General features: G+C 39.0%; 1 protein-coding gene across 1 annotated transcript in view; it reads left to right on the top strand.

Moving 5' to 3' along the window:
• Ranbp9 (RAN binding protein 9) overlaps positions 1-17,389 on the top strand; it is a 77,715-nt gene that overhangs the window by 33,944 nt on the left and 26,382 nt on the right. The window contains 3 exon segments of the mRNA XM_032884826.1: positions 7,263-7,315; positions 8,372-8,539; positions 12,820-12,842. Of these exon segments, the coding sequence (XP_032740717.1) occupies positions 7,263-7,315; positions 8,372-8,539; positions 12,820-12,842 (244 nt within the window).

Genomic DNA, 17,389 nt, shown 5'->3' with positions numbered 1-17,389 from the left:
TACTTTGACCTGTGCCCACCACTAGTTTTTGTCATGAGTTGTTGAGAATGGATGTCAGGTGACAAATGACAGATGCCTATCCTCCTTGGTAGCTTTTTACATTATGCTTTTCATTGATTTTTCTCAATGTATCTTAAAGGTAAGTTAATGTTTAACCTTCTCATGTTATACATTTTAATTCAGCAGTACACTTTAACTTTGGAAAATTACAAGATAAGTGAACTCAGCAGAGAGTGTGTGTGATAATGATTCTCTTTTTATATAAAAATACCTACTTATTAATAAAAATAAGGTGCTGTCAGGTTCATAGGTCAGTGGGCAAAAGGTATTTGTGCAAGACTGAATCCCCTGAACCCACTTACGGAGAGGACAGCTGTGAGATGGTCTCCTCTGGCCTCTGTGTCGGCTCTCTCACTGCACGATGGTGGTCAGCAATAAGTGCCGCAGTCCACTGAGTTCATCATCCACAGTGGGTTCTTGGTGCTCTTGATTTTGTGTTATAGTTAGGACTTTGCAACCTCAGTTTGATTAGGAAATTTAATATTTTATCTTTGTCATAGTTAAATTTATGTGTGATTAGCAGTTTAATTTTTATTTTAGTACAGTTTATACTTGTTCCAACTCCTTGGACTCAGACTAGAGCTTTGGTTCTCAACTTTCCTAATGCTGCAACCCCTTAATACAGTTTCTCACATTGGAGGGGCCCTCAACTATAAAATTATTTTGCTGCTACTTAATAACTATAATTTGTTAACTGTTATAATATAGTAACTTGAGAGGTAGGTTATTTGATGGGACCTCAATGAAAGGGTCATTGACCCCACACCCACACTAGGTTGAGAACCATTGGTCTAGAGTTCTTTTTAGAGTTTCTAGGACTTGCCTCAGGATAATTTGAAGTGTTGCAGATTTAGTGACCAATCCATTAATAACTGGTTTAGATCCTTATCCAGATTTCTCTCATTCTCTTGCCTTCTAACCACACCATAACATCTAATAAGCTCAGGTTACAGGCAGCATCTTGTTTTTCTTAGTTTTCTTTTAGTATGAGAGAGGTTTGGTCTAGTCTTTTTCATTAAACAGTAAGTTTGGTGAATACCTCTTGAGCTGATCAGTTGGTTTTGACTAGAGCTACTTGGGAAGAAGGAAACTTAATTGGGGGATTGCCTCCATAGGTTGGCTTGGGGGCAAATCTGTTGGACATTTTATTAATTAGTATTAATAATTGATGTAGATGAAACCACCAGCCCATTCCTACTTTTGGACCACCTTTGGGGGTCAACTAAGACCATTGGAAAAAGTGGATATTTGCATTATGATTCATAACAGTTGCAAAATTACACTTATGAGTAGCAATGAAGATAATTTTATGGTTAGGGAGTCACCACAGCATGAGGAGCTGTATTAAAGGGTCTTAGCATTAGGAAGGTTGAGAACTCTGTTTTAGAAAGACAGTTATTCGTATTGTCAAGTTATCTAGATACATGTTGTGCCTATAGATTTGATAGATTGCTTTTCAGTTTTGCTAGAAAACTCTATTACTATTTTGGGATTTCTGTGACTGTAACACACAGTACTTCCTATTTTCAGCTATCTATTGCTGGAATACAAAATTGATTTTCTTAATACCCAGTTCTTTTAAAATATCTAGTTAATTTTAATGTTTTGAATAGTTTCTGTGGTTTTTGTATGCATTTAATTATATCAATTACAAATAAATACATTGTTTTCTAATGTTTTACTGGTTATTTTTTGTTTTCTATTAGGGTTTTAAAGACCTCTGAAACAATGTTTAATAGATACAAGCAACTCCTTGTTACTGTTTGAAATGGAAATGGCTTCACTGATTTTCACAGTATTTTGTATGGGGCTTGTATTGGAGTTAGGAGGAACAGTGTCATACTTAAGTAATTTCCTTTTTTTAACTTTACTGCATGCTTTGTAAGGAATGGTAGCTGAACATTATCAAATGACACAAAATCATACAGCTGTAGACAAATTATAGACTTTAACAAATTGGATTCAATCTGCTATTTCAGTTTTTGCACTTGTAGGTGTTTTGTGTTAACTTCTGTTTCAAATCTCAGCTTTTATTGGTGTTTATAATTTTTTCAAATTTGTGTATTGTAGAAAGCCTTTATTGTCAGCTTGATAAAGCCTGGAGTAATCCGAGGCTAGAATTGTCTAAGTCGTACTGACCTGTTTGCAGGTCTGTGGGGAATGTCTTGGTAAATTGATGTAGCAACCTTTTCAACTCAAAAGTCAAGAGAGTACAAGAGGGGCGGGCTGTGTGGGGAGAGGACTGAGATCAGCAGGGTGGAGCAAGACAAGAAGGGTAATGTTGATACACACCATCAAATAATGGTGCACATATGAGTGTGTTCTAATGAAGCTGTCACATAGCATTAATATATGCTACTGAGCTCTTTCATTGTCTCTAAAACAGCCATTTAGGATTACAATTTTTCAAAACCAAGTATAGAGGAACTCATGTGAGAAATATGAAATAATATAAAATACGTTTCCAAGAGGACATGGTGAAATTTCAGAATCCCCAAAATGAGATATGACTTATTTGCATATAATGTTAAATTAATGCAAAATATTTGGAGTTGTTAATAAGATTATACTATACTACTGCTGGGGCTTCTGTATGCTCTAAAACTGAGCAAACTGACAATCTACCTAAACAAGGGACTCTCTTCCGCTAATTTATAAAATTAGAACAGAGTAATCTCCACAGAAGAATGCACGTGTTCTAGTTTGTTAGGTGATCAAATACTCTGAGCAGAAGCAGCTTGAGAGGAGAAGAGTTTATTTGGCTTCTACCTGAGGTCACAGTGTCATGAAGGGAAGTAGGGGCAGGAGGCATGGAGGAGCCTTGCTTGCTGGCTCACTTACCTCAAGCTCCTGTTTGTCCAGCTGTCTCCTGGCCCTGGGCCAGCTGTCTAGGGCTCATGATGGCCTTGCCCATACCTGTCATCAGCCCTCAGTGCTAGTGCAGTCATGCTGTATCTCTGAAGAAAATGGCTCCCAGGTTGTTGATAGCTCATTAGATAAAGTTACTGTTCTCCAAGCATGGAGGCCTGAGCTGAGATCCCAGGAACACATGATGGCTTTTGTCTGCTACTCCTCTGGTAGTGTTTGGTAGAGGTGGATCTTGAGGGTTCACTTGTCCACCACTCTAGCTAATAAAATGGCAAGTTCAGTGAGACCCTGTCCCAATATATAAAGGAAGATCCGATACCATTTGCCTTCAATGACTACTCAGACTGCAGCAGTAGAATCTCTAAAGTACTTTTGATTTGCATTTCCCTCGTGACTGAGAATTTTGAACACTTTTAAAAAGCATTTATTGGCCTTTCGTATTTCTTTTTGAGAATGCCATTCAGTTATGTAGCACATTTTTGGATTGGTTTTATTGCCTTTGTATATTCTAGATATTAATCTGTTGATGGTATAACTGGCAATGATTCATACTGTACAGTGCTCCGTTAACTGTTATCTTTGCTGTATGGAAACACTTTTTTTTTAATTTCATGAGTTTCCATTCGTCTGTTTGCTGGCCTTTTCCCCCACATGACTGAAGTCCTGTTTAGAAAGCCCTTGCTTAAGCCTGAATCTTAAAATGATTTACCTATTTTGTTCTTCAAGTGTTTTCAGAGTTTCAGGTGTTGTGTTAGGGTCTTTAATACATTTGATGTTTGTTTTTGTTCATGGTGAAAGTAAGCATCTAGTCTTACTCTCCTACATGTAAACATCCACTTTACTAAGGGTATTTGTTAAAGAGGCCGTCTAAAGAGGCCGTCTTTTCCCGAGTAGTTTTGGCTTCTTTGTAAACAAACAAGTCAACCAGGTCTGTAATGAGTCTGCCCCTGGCTCTCCCGTCTGTTGACTGCTTTGGTCTGTATGTTTGGTTGTTGCCGTTGGTTGTTAGTGCTGCTGCATTACTAAAGCTCTGAATGTAACCTAACATCAGCTGTCGTCATAACACACAGCCTTAGTTTTGCTGGGGAATGCTTTGATTATCTATCTCAGTTACTTTACATTTTGCTAGGACAGAATGGCTGGCTAAAACAAGGACAAGGAAGGGAGGGTTTGCTTTGTTCAAGGTCATGGCCACCTCCTGGTGAAGTTTTGGCAGCAGGGCTTGAGGTTGATGGTGATACTTCCTTCAAAGTTAGGAAATGAAACAATACTCAGTTCTCCTTGTTTCTATTCAGTCTAGAGCACCAGCCCATGGAACTGGCCACCCACAATGGGGAGGTTGTTCCATCACAAGCCCATCTAGATAATCTCTCACAGGTGTACTTTATTATCCAAGCAATTCTTGATTCCAAAAGGTTGAAAATAGCTGTCACACTATCTGAGTGAGCTCTTTTTTAATGTGTATTGTTATCATTGTGTCTGTGTCGAATGCTTGTCTGGTGCTCTTGGAGTCAGAAACAGAGCATCGGTTCCCCTAGAATTGGAGTTAGAGGCAGTTGTGAGCTGCCATATGGGTGCTGGGATTTGAACCTAGATCCTCCAGATACTCTTTAGCTGCTGAGCCATCTCCAGCCTGAGTAAGATCCTTTAAACTTATGAATGAAAATTAGGATAGATTTTTCAACCTCTATATAAAGAGTGGCATTGAAATCTTAATGGAGTTTACATTGAGTATCTAGATTACTTTTGGTTAGGGGAATCATTTTACAGAATTGATTATTTCAAATCCATGAGTTTGGAAGGTCTTTTCATCTTCTCATATCTTCAGTTTTGAGTGTTTGAAAGTTTCCAAGATTGATGAAAAGGTTCATCAAGTAAGGGTGCTTGCCGACAACCTGACTACTGCATTCATTACCAAAGACCCACGTGGTGGAAAGAGAGGCACCTCCTACTTATTGTCTTTTGGTATCTATATGCACACTATGTTACAAGTACCTGCACAAACAGAGATACATAAAAAGTAAATGAGTGAATAAATATCCAGTTTTTCTTATAGAGTTCTTTCACTTTGGTTAGTTGTTTTTCAAGGGGTGTGTGTGTGTGTGTGTGTGTGTGTGAGAGAGAGAGAGAGACAGAGAGAGAGAGAGAGAGAGAGAGAGAGAGAGAGAGAGAGAGAGAATGAGAGAGAATATATATGCAGTCATGAATGGGATTATTTCCATGATAGCTTTATCAGCATTTGAATATACAAAGGTGATTGGTTTTTGTATATTAATTTTGTTTGTATATTGCCACTTTTCAAAGTTTAACACTTCTAAGAGATTTCTGGTGGAGTCTTTAGGGTCTCTTACATAAAATCATAACCTCCAGGAATAAGGATAGATTGACTTCTTTGCTATTTGTATCCATTTTGTTCAATTTTTGTTTCACTGCTTTAGCTAAGACTTCTAGTACCATATTGAATCAGAGTGAGTTCAATAGAGGAGAGCCTTGTCTTGTTCCTGGTTTTAGTGGAAATGCTTTTGAGTCTTTCTTATTTAGTGTAATGTTGACTGTAAGTTTATCATACATAGTATTTATTATGTTGAGTTATATTCCTGGTATGTTCAAGACTTTTATCATGAAATATTTTCAAAGGCTTTTTCTGCATTTTGGGGGCATGGCCGTGTGATTTCTGTATTTGCCAGTTGTAGTGTTTATTATAACCAACTATCCCTATGTCTCTGGAATTAAGCCAACTTGATCATGGTCAGTAATCTCCTTGGTGTTTTAAAAAACTTAGTTGGCAAATATTTTGGTGACCTCCACCCCCTTTGTATCTTTGTTGTCTTAGTTACTGTTCTTAATGTGAAGAGATACCGAGACCAAGGCAGCTCTTAGAAAAGAAAGCATTTGTTGATAGTTTCAGAGCTTGGTCAATTGGCAAGGAGTTTGGTGGCACACATGGGGCTGGAGAAGTAGCTGAGAACTTTAATCCTGATCTGCAAGCGTGCAGGCCGAGGGAGACTGGGCCTAGCATAGGCTTTTGACATTTCAAAACGTCTAATACCCTCCCCCAGTGACACTTCCTCCAAGGCCTTACTTCCAAATCTTTCTAATTCTTTCAAAGAGTTCCACTCCCTAGTAACTAAGTATTCAAATGTATACACCTAGAAGGCCATTCTTTTAAGACACTGAGAATATAACAACATAATAAACACTGTATGATAAACCTATAGCCAACATTACAATGATGGGAAGACTGAAATCACCACATATGTCCATCAGAAAGATTGTTTTATAGTTTTGTTTTTAAATGTTTTTTTTTCTGGTACTGGTATTAGAATTAATACTAGCTTCATAAAAGTAATTTGCTATTTTTCTGTCCCTTAGTTTGGGGAACTTTGGTGTTTGCTTTTGAAATCCTTGTAGTACTCAGCAGTTAATCTGTTTGGACGTGGATTTTGGGAGTTGTCTTTGCTCTCTTATGTGGGTCGTGGCGCCTTCGCCCGCTGAGCCATCTCATTGCCCATGGAAGGTTTTTTCACCTCAGTTGTTTCTGTCTCACCATTTGTTATAGATCTGTTTGAAGTATTTATCTCCTTTTGGTTTAATTTTGGTAGGTCATACATATGTAGACATTATTCCTCTTAGATTTTCCAATTTGGTGGAGTGTATGGTGTTTTTAAGGTATATCTTTGCAATTTTTTGAACTATGATGATTTATGTTGTGAAGGCTTCCTTTTCATCTCTAATTTTTAAAAATTGAGTCTTTTTTTTCTTTTGATTAGTTTGATCAAGGGTTTGTTCTTAATCTTTTCAAAGAACTAACTGGTTGTCATTAATAATGTGTATTATTATTTGTTTCTATTTCATTAATTACTGCCTGATCTTGTTTCTTTATACTGACTGATTATAATTTTTTTGTTCCTGTTTTCCAAAGCCCTAAGGTATATTGTGAGATAGTTTGAGATCTCTCAGATTTCTTGGCATGTAGAATGTGGTATTGGCATTCTGTGTGTATGGAGTCAGAGGAAAGCTTGTGAAAGGCAATTCTCTCCTTCCACCATGTGGATGCCAAGGATTGAACTCAGTTATCAGGCTTGGCTGAGCCAGCTCTCCAGGCATCACTAATGTTTTTAATGTGTTTATGATTGGTTACTATTGTTTATGAATCTAGTCTTACTGCTGTTTTATAGTGCTCTTTGTTGCTATGGAATACATTGTAATAATATTTCTGTGGCTACCGTAGGAGCCTCAGTTTGGGCTTGGTTCTAGTTATGTTTTAGAGTGTTAGTGATATGTCCATATCTGACTATAATAACCTGCATTTCCTCTCCTTTGTTCTCCAACAGCTACATGGGAATTGGTCTTTCTGCTCAAGGTGTGAACATGAATAGACTACCAGGTACACTTGCAAGTGAATTATAGTATGGTTAGAGCCTGACACTTAACGACTGCTTAAAATTTTAAGTAATTGAAATAGTTGAAAGGTAAAAGCTTTTTAAATTTTGATTGCTTATTATGAATTCTGAGTGGAAGTAAGTTAAATTTCATGTTCCTCTGTAGAATTTGCATCACATAATACCTATGCTTTGTTTTTTCTGTTAATGTTTCATCCTTTCTAACTATATACTTTTAATGTCTCTGGCTCTGTTGCCACGTCATATCCCGACCTTTAACCTATGTGAATTGTGTGCCCTTGTGAGAGTAGGAACAAATAACAGACATGAGCTCAGGAGTGTGTGGGTGATGTGGAACACTGTGTGAGAACCATTTAGAAGAAGGAATTGCGTCTGTTTCTTGATGTTAAAAATCAATAGTAGCAGAAAGGTTTTATGTAAAAGCTAACTGACCTCTGCAGAACTCTACAGTAAGTGCATTGAGATGGGAGTATTGCAGGCCAGTACTGCTGCCGTCTAATTGTATCCTGTGTAACTCGATGATTTCATTGCGCTTTCGATAAAAGTTAGAAAAGTTTAAGTGAGGTCTTAATTATAAATAAGAATGTGTGTAGTTGAGTGTATAAAACGATTACAGATTACATGATTTTTTTCTATGGATCACCTTGAGAAATTTGTGGTGACTGAAAGTTATATTTTACATAAGCATGTGTGTGTTATTCAAATTAAAGCAAATTTCCTGTGCTACATTAACTAAAGCAGTACTGCATGCAAAAACATGCCCTGTCATTACTGCTGTGTTTATGTTCACGTTCCTGGTAGAAATCCCTTCTCTTCAGCACTTGTTTTTACTGTTCTGGGTGGTGAGTTTCTTTTCCTTAACGTTGTAGACAGCATTTTAATGCCGAGATCACTGTATAGTTTAGTTGTTGAGAGTGGACATTTGGAGATTTTATCTATAATATCTGTTGTGCTGTCTGGGTTATCCTACAATGTTAGTAATAACCGACTGCTGAGGACCCTTGTTCATCATTGTAAATATACTGAACCTGTCTCTCCAGGTTGGGATAAACATTCATATGGTTACCATGGGGATGATGGACATTCATTTTGTTCTTCTGGAACTGGACAACCGTATGGACCAACTTTTACAACTGGTGATGTCATTGGCTGTTGTGTTAATCTTATCAACAATACCTGCTTTTACACGAAGAATGGACATAGTTTAGGTACTGAGATGTTGTTTTGAATACAAAACAGCTAGATACTGTGACTGTTTTACTAAGCACGATGGGTTTGTTTGTCATGTGGTTCTGTTTAATGGGTAGACACCTTTTTTATTCTATGTCCACATTAAGGAAGCGATAAAGACTTGTATCCAGGGAAGGCTAACTTATGATGTACAGAAGCAGTGCTAGAAGTACTACCTAGTACAGAGCCATTTGTTCTACTGCTAGGAATGCTAAACTTGGCTTGGAAAAAACTTTATTAGTTATTCAATTCTCTAGTACAATTAAAAAAAACCCAGTTTTAAGAATAGTTGGGGGAGCAGTTAAAAGAAGTGGACAGCTCAGTAAAAAGAAGAGAATGGGCATACTTAACGCTTAGACCTGCTGATGGTGTTGCTGAAGGATGGTGTCCAAGACAGATTGGAGGCACAGGACAGAGTTAAGTAAATAACAGAAATAAAAAGACACATGGGCTAAGGATGGTAATGAAACAAAGACTCCTGTCAGAATAATAAAAGGCTCCAGCTGAATGTGCATTTGCTCCTCAGTTAGCATATAAGTAGTTACTGTAGTTTTCCCTTTTTAAAGTGTGTTTTACTGTATTTATATGTGCACACGGGCATGTTTGTGAGAATGTTTGCCGTGCGTGTTGGGTGCTGGAGGAGGCCAGAAGGTGTAGAGTCTGCCGAAGTTACTGTGGTGTGAGTTGATGAGCGTGGGTGCTGAGAACTGAACTTGGGTCTTCAGGAAGAGCAGGCCGAGTTCCTAAATGCTGAGCCATCTCGCTAGCCCACTCTTCTTTTCAAATTGCAAGAAATATAGAAGATGGTAAAACTACTGCTTTTTAAAACCTCATGTTTTTACTATTGGAAAAATCATATGCTCATAGCAGATTATTTCTAATGGGCTCAAGTGGATAGAAGCAAAACTTCTTTACTTTTGAACAGCATTTTAAAAGTTAGACTGCAAACAGTCTGCTTATTTGTGTAATGTAATAATGGCAAGCATTTGTGTTCCATTACATAGAAGACGACTCTAAAGGTTTAGTTACATTGTGCAGCCAGTTTCTGTGGTGCCGCAGCACAGCCCATGTGTAAAGTCTTTGCATTCCTGTCCGGTTTAAAAGTTTTGCTTAGATCGATCGATTGATCTTTCTTTTCTTTTCTTTTTTCCTTCCTTCCTTCCTTTCCTTTTCCTTCCTTCCTTCCTCTCCTCTCTCTCTCTCTTTTCTTTCTTTCTTTCTTTTTTCTTTCTCCCTCTTCTCCTCCTCCCCCTCCTCCCCCCTCCTTTTTAAATTCTGAAACTCTTCTCTTTTAATGTGACTTAAAAGTTGTTACAGGTCTGCAAAAAAAAAAAAATTATTCTGATCCAAGTATCATGTTAATGACCCCAGGCAGATTATATGCAAAGTAGTTAACTGATACTAGTTTTGTACTGACTGCTTAAAATGTTAAGATCTTAAACTTAAGGAAGTCTGCTTTTGGGTTTGACAGCTCAAACATGCAAAACAAGACATTTTTAGAAAACCACGATTAGCCTTTTTAACACTAATTTTTTAAACTTTTCAGAGAAGAAATTTTATTTTGGGAGATGGGAAGATCACAGGTGATGTGATTTTTTTCCTATTAGATTTTCAAAAACATTTAAATCAAACCCTTTCATTGAATAAGAAAGCCATTTTAAAAGGTAAGATGCTTAAGAAAAGGGTACCTAATGATGGAATTACATTCTAATTTTTTGTAAATTTGAAATGTTTGATGGTATTCATAAATTCATAAATACTGAGCATATAGGTAATATAATACTGGTTAGTCGGAGCCCTGCAGTCAGTCTTGACTGGGTTTGACTCAAGGCTTCTTTGCCATGTGACCTTAGGCAGCTTACTGACCACTTACAGGTTTATGAACAGTGTTTGTAAAGCTGCCGCACAGGCTCCTCAGAGGAAGTGAGAGAGGTGCCTGAGCGGTCACAGACACAGGCGCCTCTGCTCTGTCTGCGCTTCAGGCTGGGGCCAGGGCTGCAGAGGTGGCCTGGTTAACAGAGGTTATCCCTGTGAACCAAGCATCCCTAAGAGTGGCCACTGAACACAGCCCTACCCATTTATTTACATCAGTTACAGGTTTTCTGTGACTGTTTTCCTGGGGCAATGGCCGAGTTGACTAGTGGTGACAGAGACACTTCTCGGAAAAGCAGAAAGTGTTACCTAGCTGATCCTTTACAGGAAAGGTCTTCATGCTTTTGGTCTGGACTCTAGAAATCTAGAAGATAAAATGTTACTCGGCTCCTATCCCTTCCTCTTCCCAAGGGCATCTGTAGAGAGATATTAACTTTTTTTTTTTTTTTTAAATCAGACATCATTTGTTACTTGAAGATAACATTTCAGAAACTTCTTGGCAAGTCAGGAACTTGAAAAGTGACATTTACTCTACCAGCTTCCTTTCTAGGCATCTGTTTATGGCTCTGAGTGTGGCCCTGAACTGCGAAGGTCTGCATGCTTATTTGCACACGGCCAAAAGTGCTAATCTCTGGAGCTACTCTGGAATTTTTATTACCATTCTTGATAAAGAGCAAAACCTTTAGTAACTACTGACAAAGTTTTAGTAAAACAATGTAAGTTTAGAGACTTATAAGCACATATCTTTGAGAAAAATAATTAGGCTACATTAAAAATGTTTTTAAAATGATACAGTTATATTTTGTTAAGATGTCCTCTTATTTTTTGTATTAAGATTTTTGGAATAAGTTTTTATATTTGGCTCCCATCCACTAACTATAGTGAATGAAACTAACTATAGTGAGGATATTTTGTATGGGAAGAAAAAAACAAAGCACCCAGCTTAGCCTTCCTTTTGACAGATGCACACAGCTTACTGATTGGTAAAAGTCATAAAAACAGAGCTTTACCAACCACAAAGCATTGTTTTTATATTAAAAAAATAAATCACAAGTTAAATATCTCTTATCTGAAATGTTTAGGACCAGAAACATGGAAGGTTTGGGGTTGCAGGATATTTGTGTGTGTGTATCTGTAGGGAGATGCCTTGGGATGGAACCCAGGTGTAAACAGAAAAAAAATTACTCAAGTTTCATATGTGCCTGACACACACAACCTCAAAGTAATTTTGCCCTGTTGTTAGTATGCCTGCATCTTGAACATGGCCTATTGCATGTGTGGTAGTAGACCTTGACCCTAACAGTACCATTAGTTTTAGAATTTGAATGTTCAGCTTAGAGTTGAATTGTTCAGCCTGATATTTATATCCGCCGTGTCTTTTAACTTTATTTTTATAATAGAGTCAGATAGCTTAAGGTGAGATTAGTTTTCTTGTGGCACAATGTAGTACTTGATGCTTGTAGAACAAGAGAGGTGCTGGTGTTTGTATGCTTCCTGCCGTGTATACGGACAGTTTCATCGGCCTTGAGATGGTATAGAAACCCTTGCCTCGTTCGTTGTGGTCTTTTTAGTTAAGAATACCTGTATACTTATGCCATTACTGATGTTCCAGGTATATCTGGCACATGGCTGTGTTGAATTCTTGTTGGGATATTCAGGAGCACTCTCCATTCTTCAAGAAAGAATAGATTTGTTGTGTTTTGAGACAAGGTCTCAGCATGTAGCCTAGACTGGCCTCATACAGAGCTCCTTGTAACTCAGTTTCCTGAGTGCTAGCATAACAGGCATGTATTTCTATGTCCTGTCAAGAAACTGTTTTGTTTTGTTGTTTTAGAAATAAGTACAATGCTTTCTTGTGTTCTGCTTTTCTTTTTAATAGAAAATGTCTATTCTTTTACCTAAAATCGTTTTTATTTTTGATTTTTGGAGACAGTCTCTTATATCACAAGCAGTGTTGCCACTGATGACTTTAAACTGATCATCTTGCCTCTGTCTTCTGTGGGATTACAGGCATGCACTACAGTGCTTGGTTCACACCTAAAACTTTATAAAGGCTAAATCTAGACCAGCATTTAGTGCTGAGGTGGATAATACAGCTTTTGGGTGAAGCTATGGAATCCGACACTGTTGCAGTCAGTGTTATCATAGAGCTCTGAAGGTTTTCTAAGATTGCTTTAAAACTCAGGAGTTAGTGCCTGTGTCTCAGAAATCGTGTGCATGACCAATAGGACCGATGACTTCTATAGGACAGCAGTCACACAACACTAGGCTTTTCTTTCTCCTTTTCTTCCTTTCCTGTTCTCGCCCATTGCTTTAGTTAGATACTCAGCTTTTGTTATTACCGCCTCTGACGAAAGCCACTAATGCCTTTCTTTTTGTCTTGTAGGTATTGCTTTCACCGACTTACCGGTAAGACACGATTTTTTTGAAAGATCTTATTTATTTTTATTTTTAACTAAAAGAAGCTCAAGAAACCAGAACTAGACATGTGGAGCAGCCTCACTCGTTCTAAGTGCGTGTGCTGGGCATCAAACAGAGGCCCCTTCTCGAGTCCTGTGGGGCTTCAGAAATAAGGCTCCAAAATGCACTGCATCCTGCTGCACAGCATAAGTGAGATGACCTAAGCCATACCCAGAAAGCTTCTGTCTTAGTTAGGGTCTTATTGCTGTGAACAGACACCATGACCAGTGTAAGTTTTATAAAGGACAACCTTTAATTGGGGCTGGCTTATAGGTTCAGAGGTTCAGTCCATTATCAAGGTGGGAGCATGGCAGCATCCAGGCAGGCATAGTGCAGGAGGAGCTGAACGTTCTACGTCTTCACCTGAAGGAAGTCAGGAACAGACTGAACATCCCCAGGCAGCAAGGAGGAGGGTCTCCAAGCCCACCCCCACAGTGACACACTTGCTCTAACAAGGCCACACCTTCTAATGTGCCACTCCCTGGGCCAAGCATATGCAAACCATCACAGCTTTGCTTGGGGATTGGACCTGTGGCTTCCCATGCAATGGACATTCCTTTGCACTGAGCTATGCCCCCAGCTCCAGACACTCTTTTGTTACTATGTGTTCTTTTAAAATGTGGTTCCTGGATATGTGCGAGCTTTTCAGCTAGGGGTGCACACTTGTAACTGTGCATTCACCTAAGGGGTATTGGCACCTGTCATTGTCAGCTCCTGTGCTTCTGGGCCAGTTAGCAGCCAGTAAAGATTTCAGGAGTTGGGTTTTGAGATTAGTGTTTAAGGTAAGGAAATTTACAGAGTAAACACATGAAAAACATTGCATTGTATGATCTTTGAAGTTTATGTACTTTGGAGAGAAAGAGTTGTAGAAGTTGTCTGCTTTGCTCAAAGTGGGACTTGAACTGAGACTTTGACAAAGTAGGTCAGTGGATATATAGGACAGGAGTATTTAAGGGGAAGACAAGTGGTCAGGCAGAGTCCAGGACAGAATTTGGGGGCTAAAGAGATGGCTTATCAATTAAGAATATACACTGTTCTTCCAGGGAACCAGAGTTTAGTTCCCAGAGCTCATGTTAGGCAGCTCATAACTCCTTGTAACTTTAACTCCAGGGGATCTGACACCAGTTTCTGGCCTCTGTAATCTTGTATTCATATACATAAACATAAATAATCTTTTTTTTTTTTTTTAGAAAGAGGACTTACTTTAAGATGGTAGGCTGAGGAACCTTTGAAGAGTTGATGGTGGAGATGGGAGTGCTTGGTGACAAGCAGAGCAGTCTTCTTTGCTTATTGCTTTGTATCTGAGAATCAAACCCCAGACTCGTGTGCATGGTTGGTAAAGGCGCATCACCGAGCTACACCTCAACACTTTTCTTTTTAAGTCTTAAGATGGTAGCTCTCCATGTTGCTCCATCTATCTGCCCCTAAACTCTTGCTTAGGCATTCTTCTGCCATAGCCTTCCTGGTAGACACCACAAGAGGATTGGGTGGAACATTTTATGGGGTAAGGTAAGCAATTTAGTTGAGGATAGGAGTTAAGTATGGTCACATACACAGTTGGGTTTGCAAACTGGAGGAATTAAAGAGAATTATCTGCAGTAAAGTTGGGGCCATTGACAGTTACGGTGTTCAAGTTTTAACTGCATGTGGACAACTGCAGAAGTGTGTTGACACAGAAGAGAAGTAGACAGCTTTCTAGGACATGGTAAGTTTAGGAGAAAATAAGGAACTATCAAAAAGAAATTGAGAAGTAGTTAGTGGGTTAGAAAGACAATTTAATACCTTCTCACTGAAGGCCAGCTGAAGGTCCAAATCCAGTTGCTAAGATAAAGATAAGTGATAAAAGATCACCATCAAGGATATCATATGGAAGCTCTTGTTTTGGCTTCTGGTTCCAAGGGATGAGAGTCTTAGTCATGGCAGGGAAGCTGGGCAGCAGGCAGACAACAGGAACAGGCTGAGAGAGCACATCTTCAACCACAAGCATGAAGCAGAGAGAACTTGAAAGGGATGGGGATTGCAAACTCTCAGAGCTTGTCCCCAGTGACATACTTCTTCCTGAACTTCTCCAAACAATACCACCAACTGGGGACCGCTCCAGCAACCACAGAAATCACCAACTGCATCCATGCTGTGATGAGTCCTGTCATGTCCTAACCCAAAACTGACCGTGCACTAGGTAGAGTAGAGGTCCCTGGTAACACCGACAGGAAAGTTTTAGCAGGTTGGAGAAAGTCTGATAGGAGTGAACCTAATAGAGACAGGAAGAAGACTATTGATGACTTTGGAGAGAGAGAGCCTTGGTTAAAATGGGAGGTAGAGACATAGGGAAATAACTGGTGATGAAAAGGGGGTGAATAGAAAACAATCATTTAGATTTAAAATTCAGTTACATTTAGCACAATATTGTTATGCTAGGGGTTGGGGATTTAGCTCAGTGGTAGAGCGCAAGGCCCTGAGTTCGGTCCCCAGCTCCGAAAAAAAGAAAAGAAAAAAAAATATTGTTATGCTATTAAATGATTTCTAGAAAAAGGAGTTGATATATACTGTAACTACTGTAGTGACCATATTCTTCAATAAACAAGTGTGTAAGTGAAGGGAATTAGCTTTTGATTAGAGCTTTGTGGTGGTGACAGGCAGGGTAGCAAAGTATGCACATGTAAGTTATTTTGTGTGGGAGAGTATGCATGCATGTACCAACACTCACGCACGCACACCACAGCAAGCAAACGTTAAGAGCCTTCCTCTTGCTCTCACTGAGCCTGAAGCTTGCTGTTTTCCAGTGAACTTCTACAAATCCTCCATCTCTGCCCCCTCACAGAGATCACATACACATATATCCATGCCCAGCTTTCACACGGATTCTGGGCACTTGAACTCAGTTTCTCCTGCTTTCTCAGGAAACTGTCTTACCTACTGAGCTTACCCAGCAGGTGAATCCTGCAGGTAAGATGATGGCATCCTTACCTGTTGGGGGATCGTTCATAGAAACACGTGTAGCTCTTACAGGCTTTTGTTGCTGGGCATTTTGCTTGTTGATGCTCTGAGCCTGTTAAACTGCATCACTGGGTGGGCTGTGCTGTAGTAGTTCTCTTTGCCTATTGGTTGGCAGTGCAGTATTGACCTATCAGCAAAGGCATACCTGGTTTCTGTCTACTTGTAGTGGTTTTCTGACCCACCTTGGTGATATGTGGTAGCCTCCCCCACCCCCATGTAAGGTGAAACAATGGCAACTTTGTTATTACTGAGCAAGATAAATATGGTGGGGGTCTTACAGGTTTCCTTTGATGGCCTGCGTCTCTAGGGCTCTAAAGTCTTCTAGGACTTCCGCACGCTGCACTTCACTTTTCTACTGCAATAAAAAAGGAAACACTAGTCTTTCCTGTAAAGGGATTGCTTAGAAAATATTTATATTTATATGTCTATGGCTTCTTTTGAGTTATTTGGAGCTTTGAGCCCTGGGGGAGTATATTTGTGAAAATCTTAATTGTCCTTGACTGTATTGTAACATTGGTCCTAGCATCTTCACACAGTACTGACAACCTTGCGTCCTCTTGCTGTTTGAGACCCAGCTCAGCTGGGACCCATGATGATCCTTTTCCAGCCTCCTGGGGCTTTATATAGGTTCCTACTAGAGCTTATATTTTTAAAAACTTTTTTTCTTGTTTGAGAAATATCTTTTAAAAAACCAATTCAGTTTGAAATTGGGTACACATTGCTTTTGTTGTTATTAGCTATTCTCCTTTAAGATTTGTTTTTAATTTTATGTATAGTCGTGTTCTGCTTGCATGCGTATCTGCAAACCACATGCGTGTTTGGGGCCAGCAGAGGCTGCAAAGGCATAGGATCCCCTGGAACTGGAGTTATAGACAGTTGTGAACTGCCATGTGGGTGCTGGGAACTAAACTTGGGTCCTTTGTAGAAGCAACAAGTGCTTTAACTGCACAGCCATCTCTATAGCCCCCGTCCATTTAAAACAATGCTACTTTCCAGTGCTGACTGAAAATCTGGTTGCCACAAATAGGTCATTTGCTCTTGCTTTTTGTTATTGCTGTTGTCTTGCTGTTGCTGTTTAGAAGAAATATTTATGATAGACTTAAACTTAAATTGTTAAATATTCACTTGAATGTGTACATTAGTAGGAATAAGATGTTTAAGACAGGGTTTCTCTTTGTGTAGCCCTGGCTGTCCTAGAACTCTCTGTAGAGCATGCTGACCTAGAATTCACAGAGAGCTGCCTGCTGGGATTAAAGGTGTTTGTCACCACTGCCTGGTGGGATAATAGTAACTTTTCAAAAAAGAAATTTCCTATCTATATTCTAAATGTATATAAGTGCATGGCAAACCATGCCTCCTTAAGTTTATGGATTTTGTCCTAAAATTACAGAATTGTCTTGCCTCTTTGTTGATATCTTTGGTTCCTTGTATTTTTGCTTTAAAAATATCTAATAATTCTGTGATGGATTTCGATGAAAAGTTTGTCATGCTAGAAGAAA

The sequence above is a fragment of the Rattus rattus genome, chromosome 14, assembly GCF_011064425.1.
Source record: "Rattus rattus isolate New Zealand chromosome 14, Rrattus_CSIRO_v1, whole genome shotgun sequence".
In the NCBI taxonomy this organism is placed as follows: Eukaryota; Metazoa; Chordata; class Mammalia; order Rodentia; family Muridae; genus Rattus; species Rattus rattus.
Note: the sequence above shows the minus strand (reverse complement) of the source record. Positions and strands in the feature narration are given on the sequence as shown.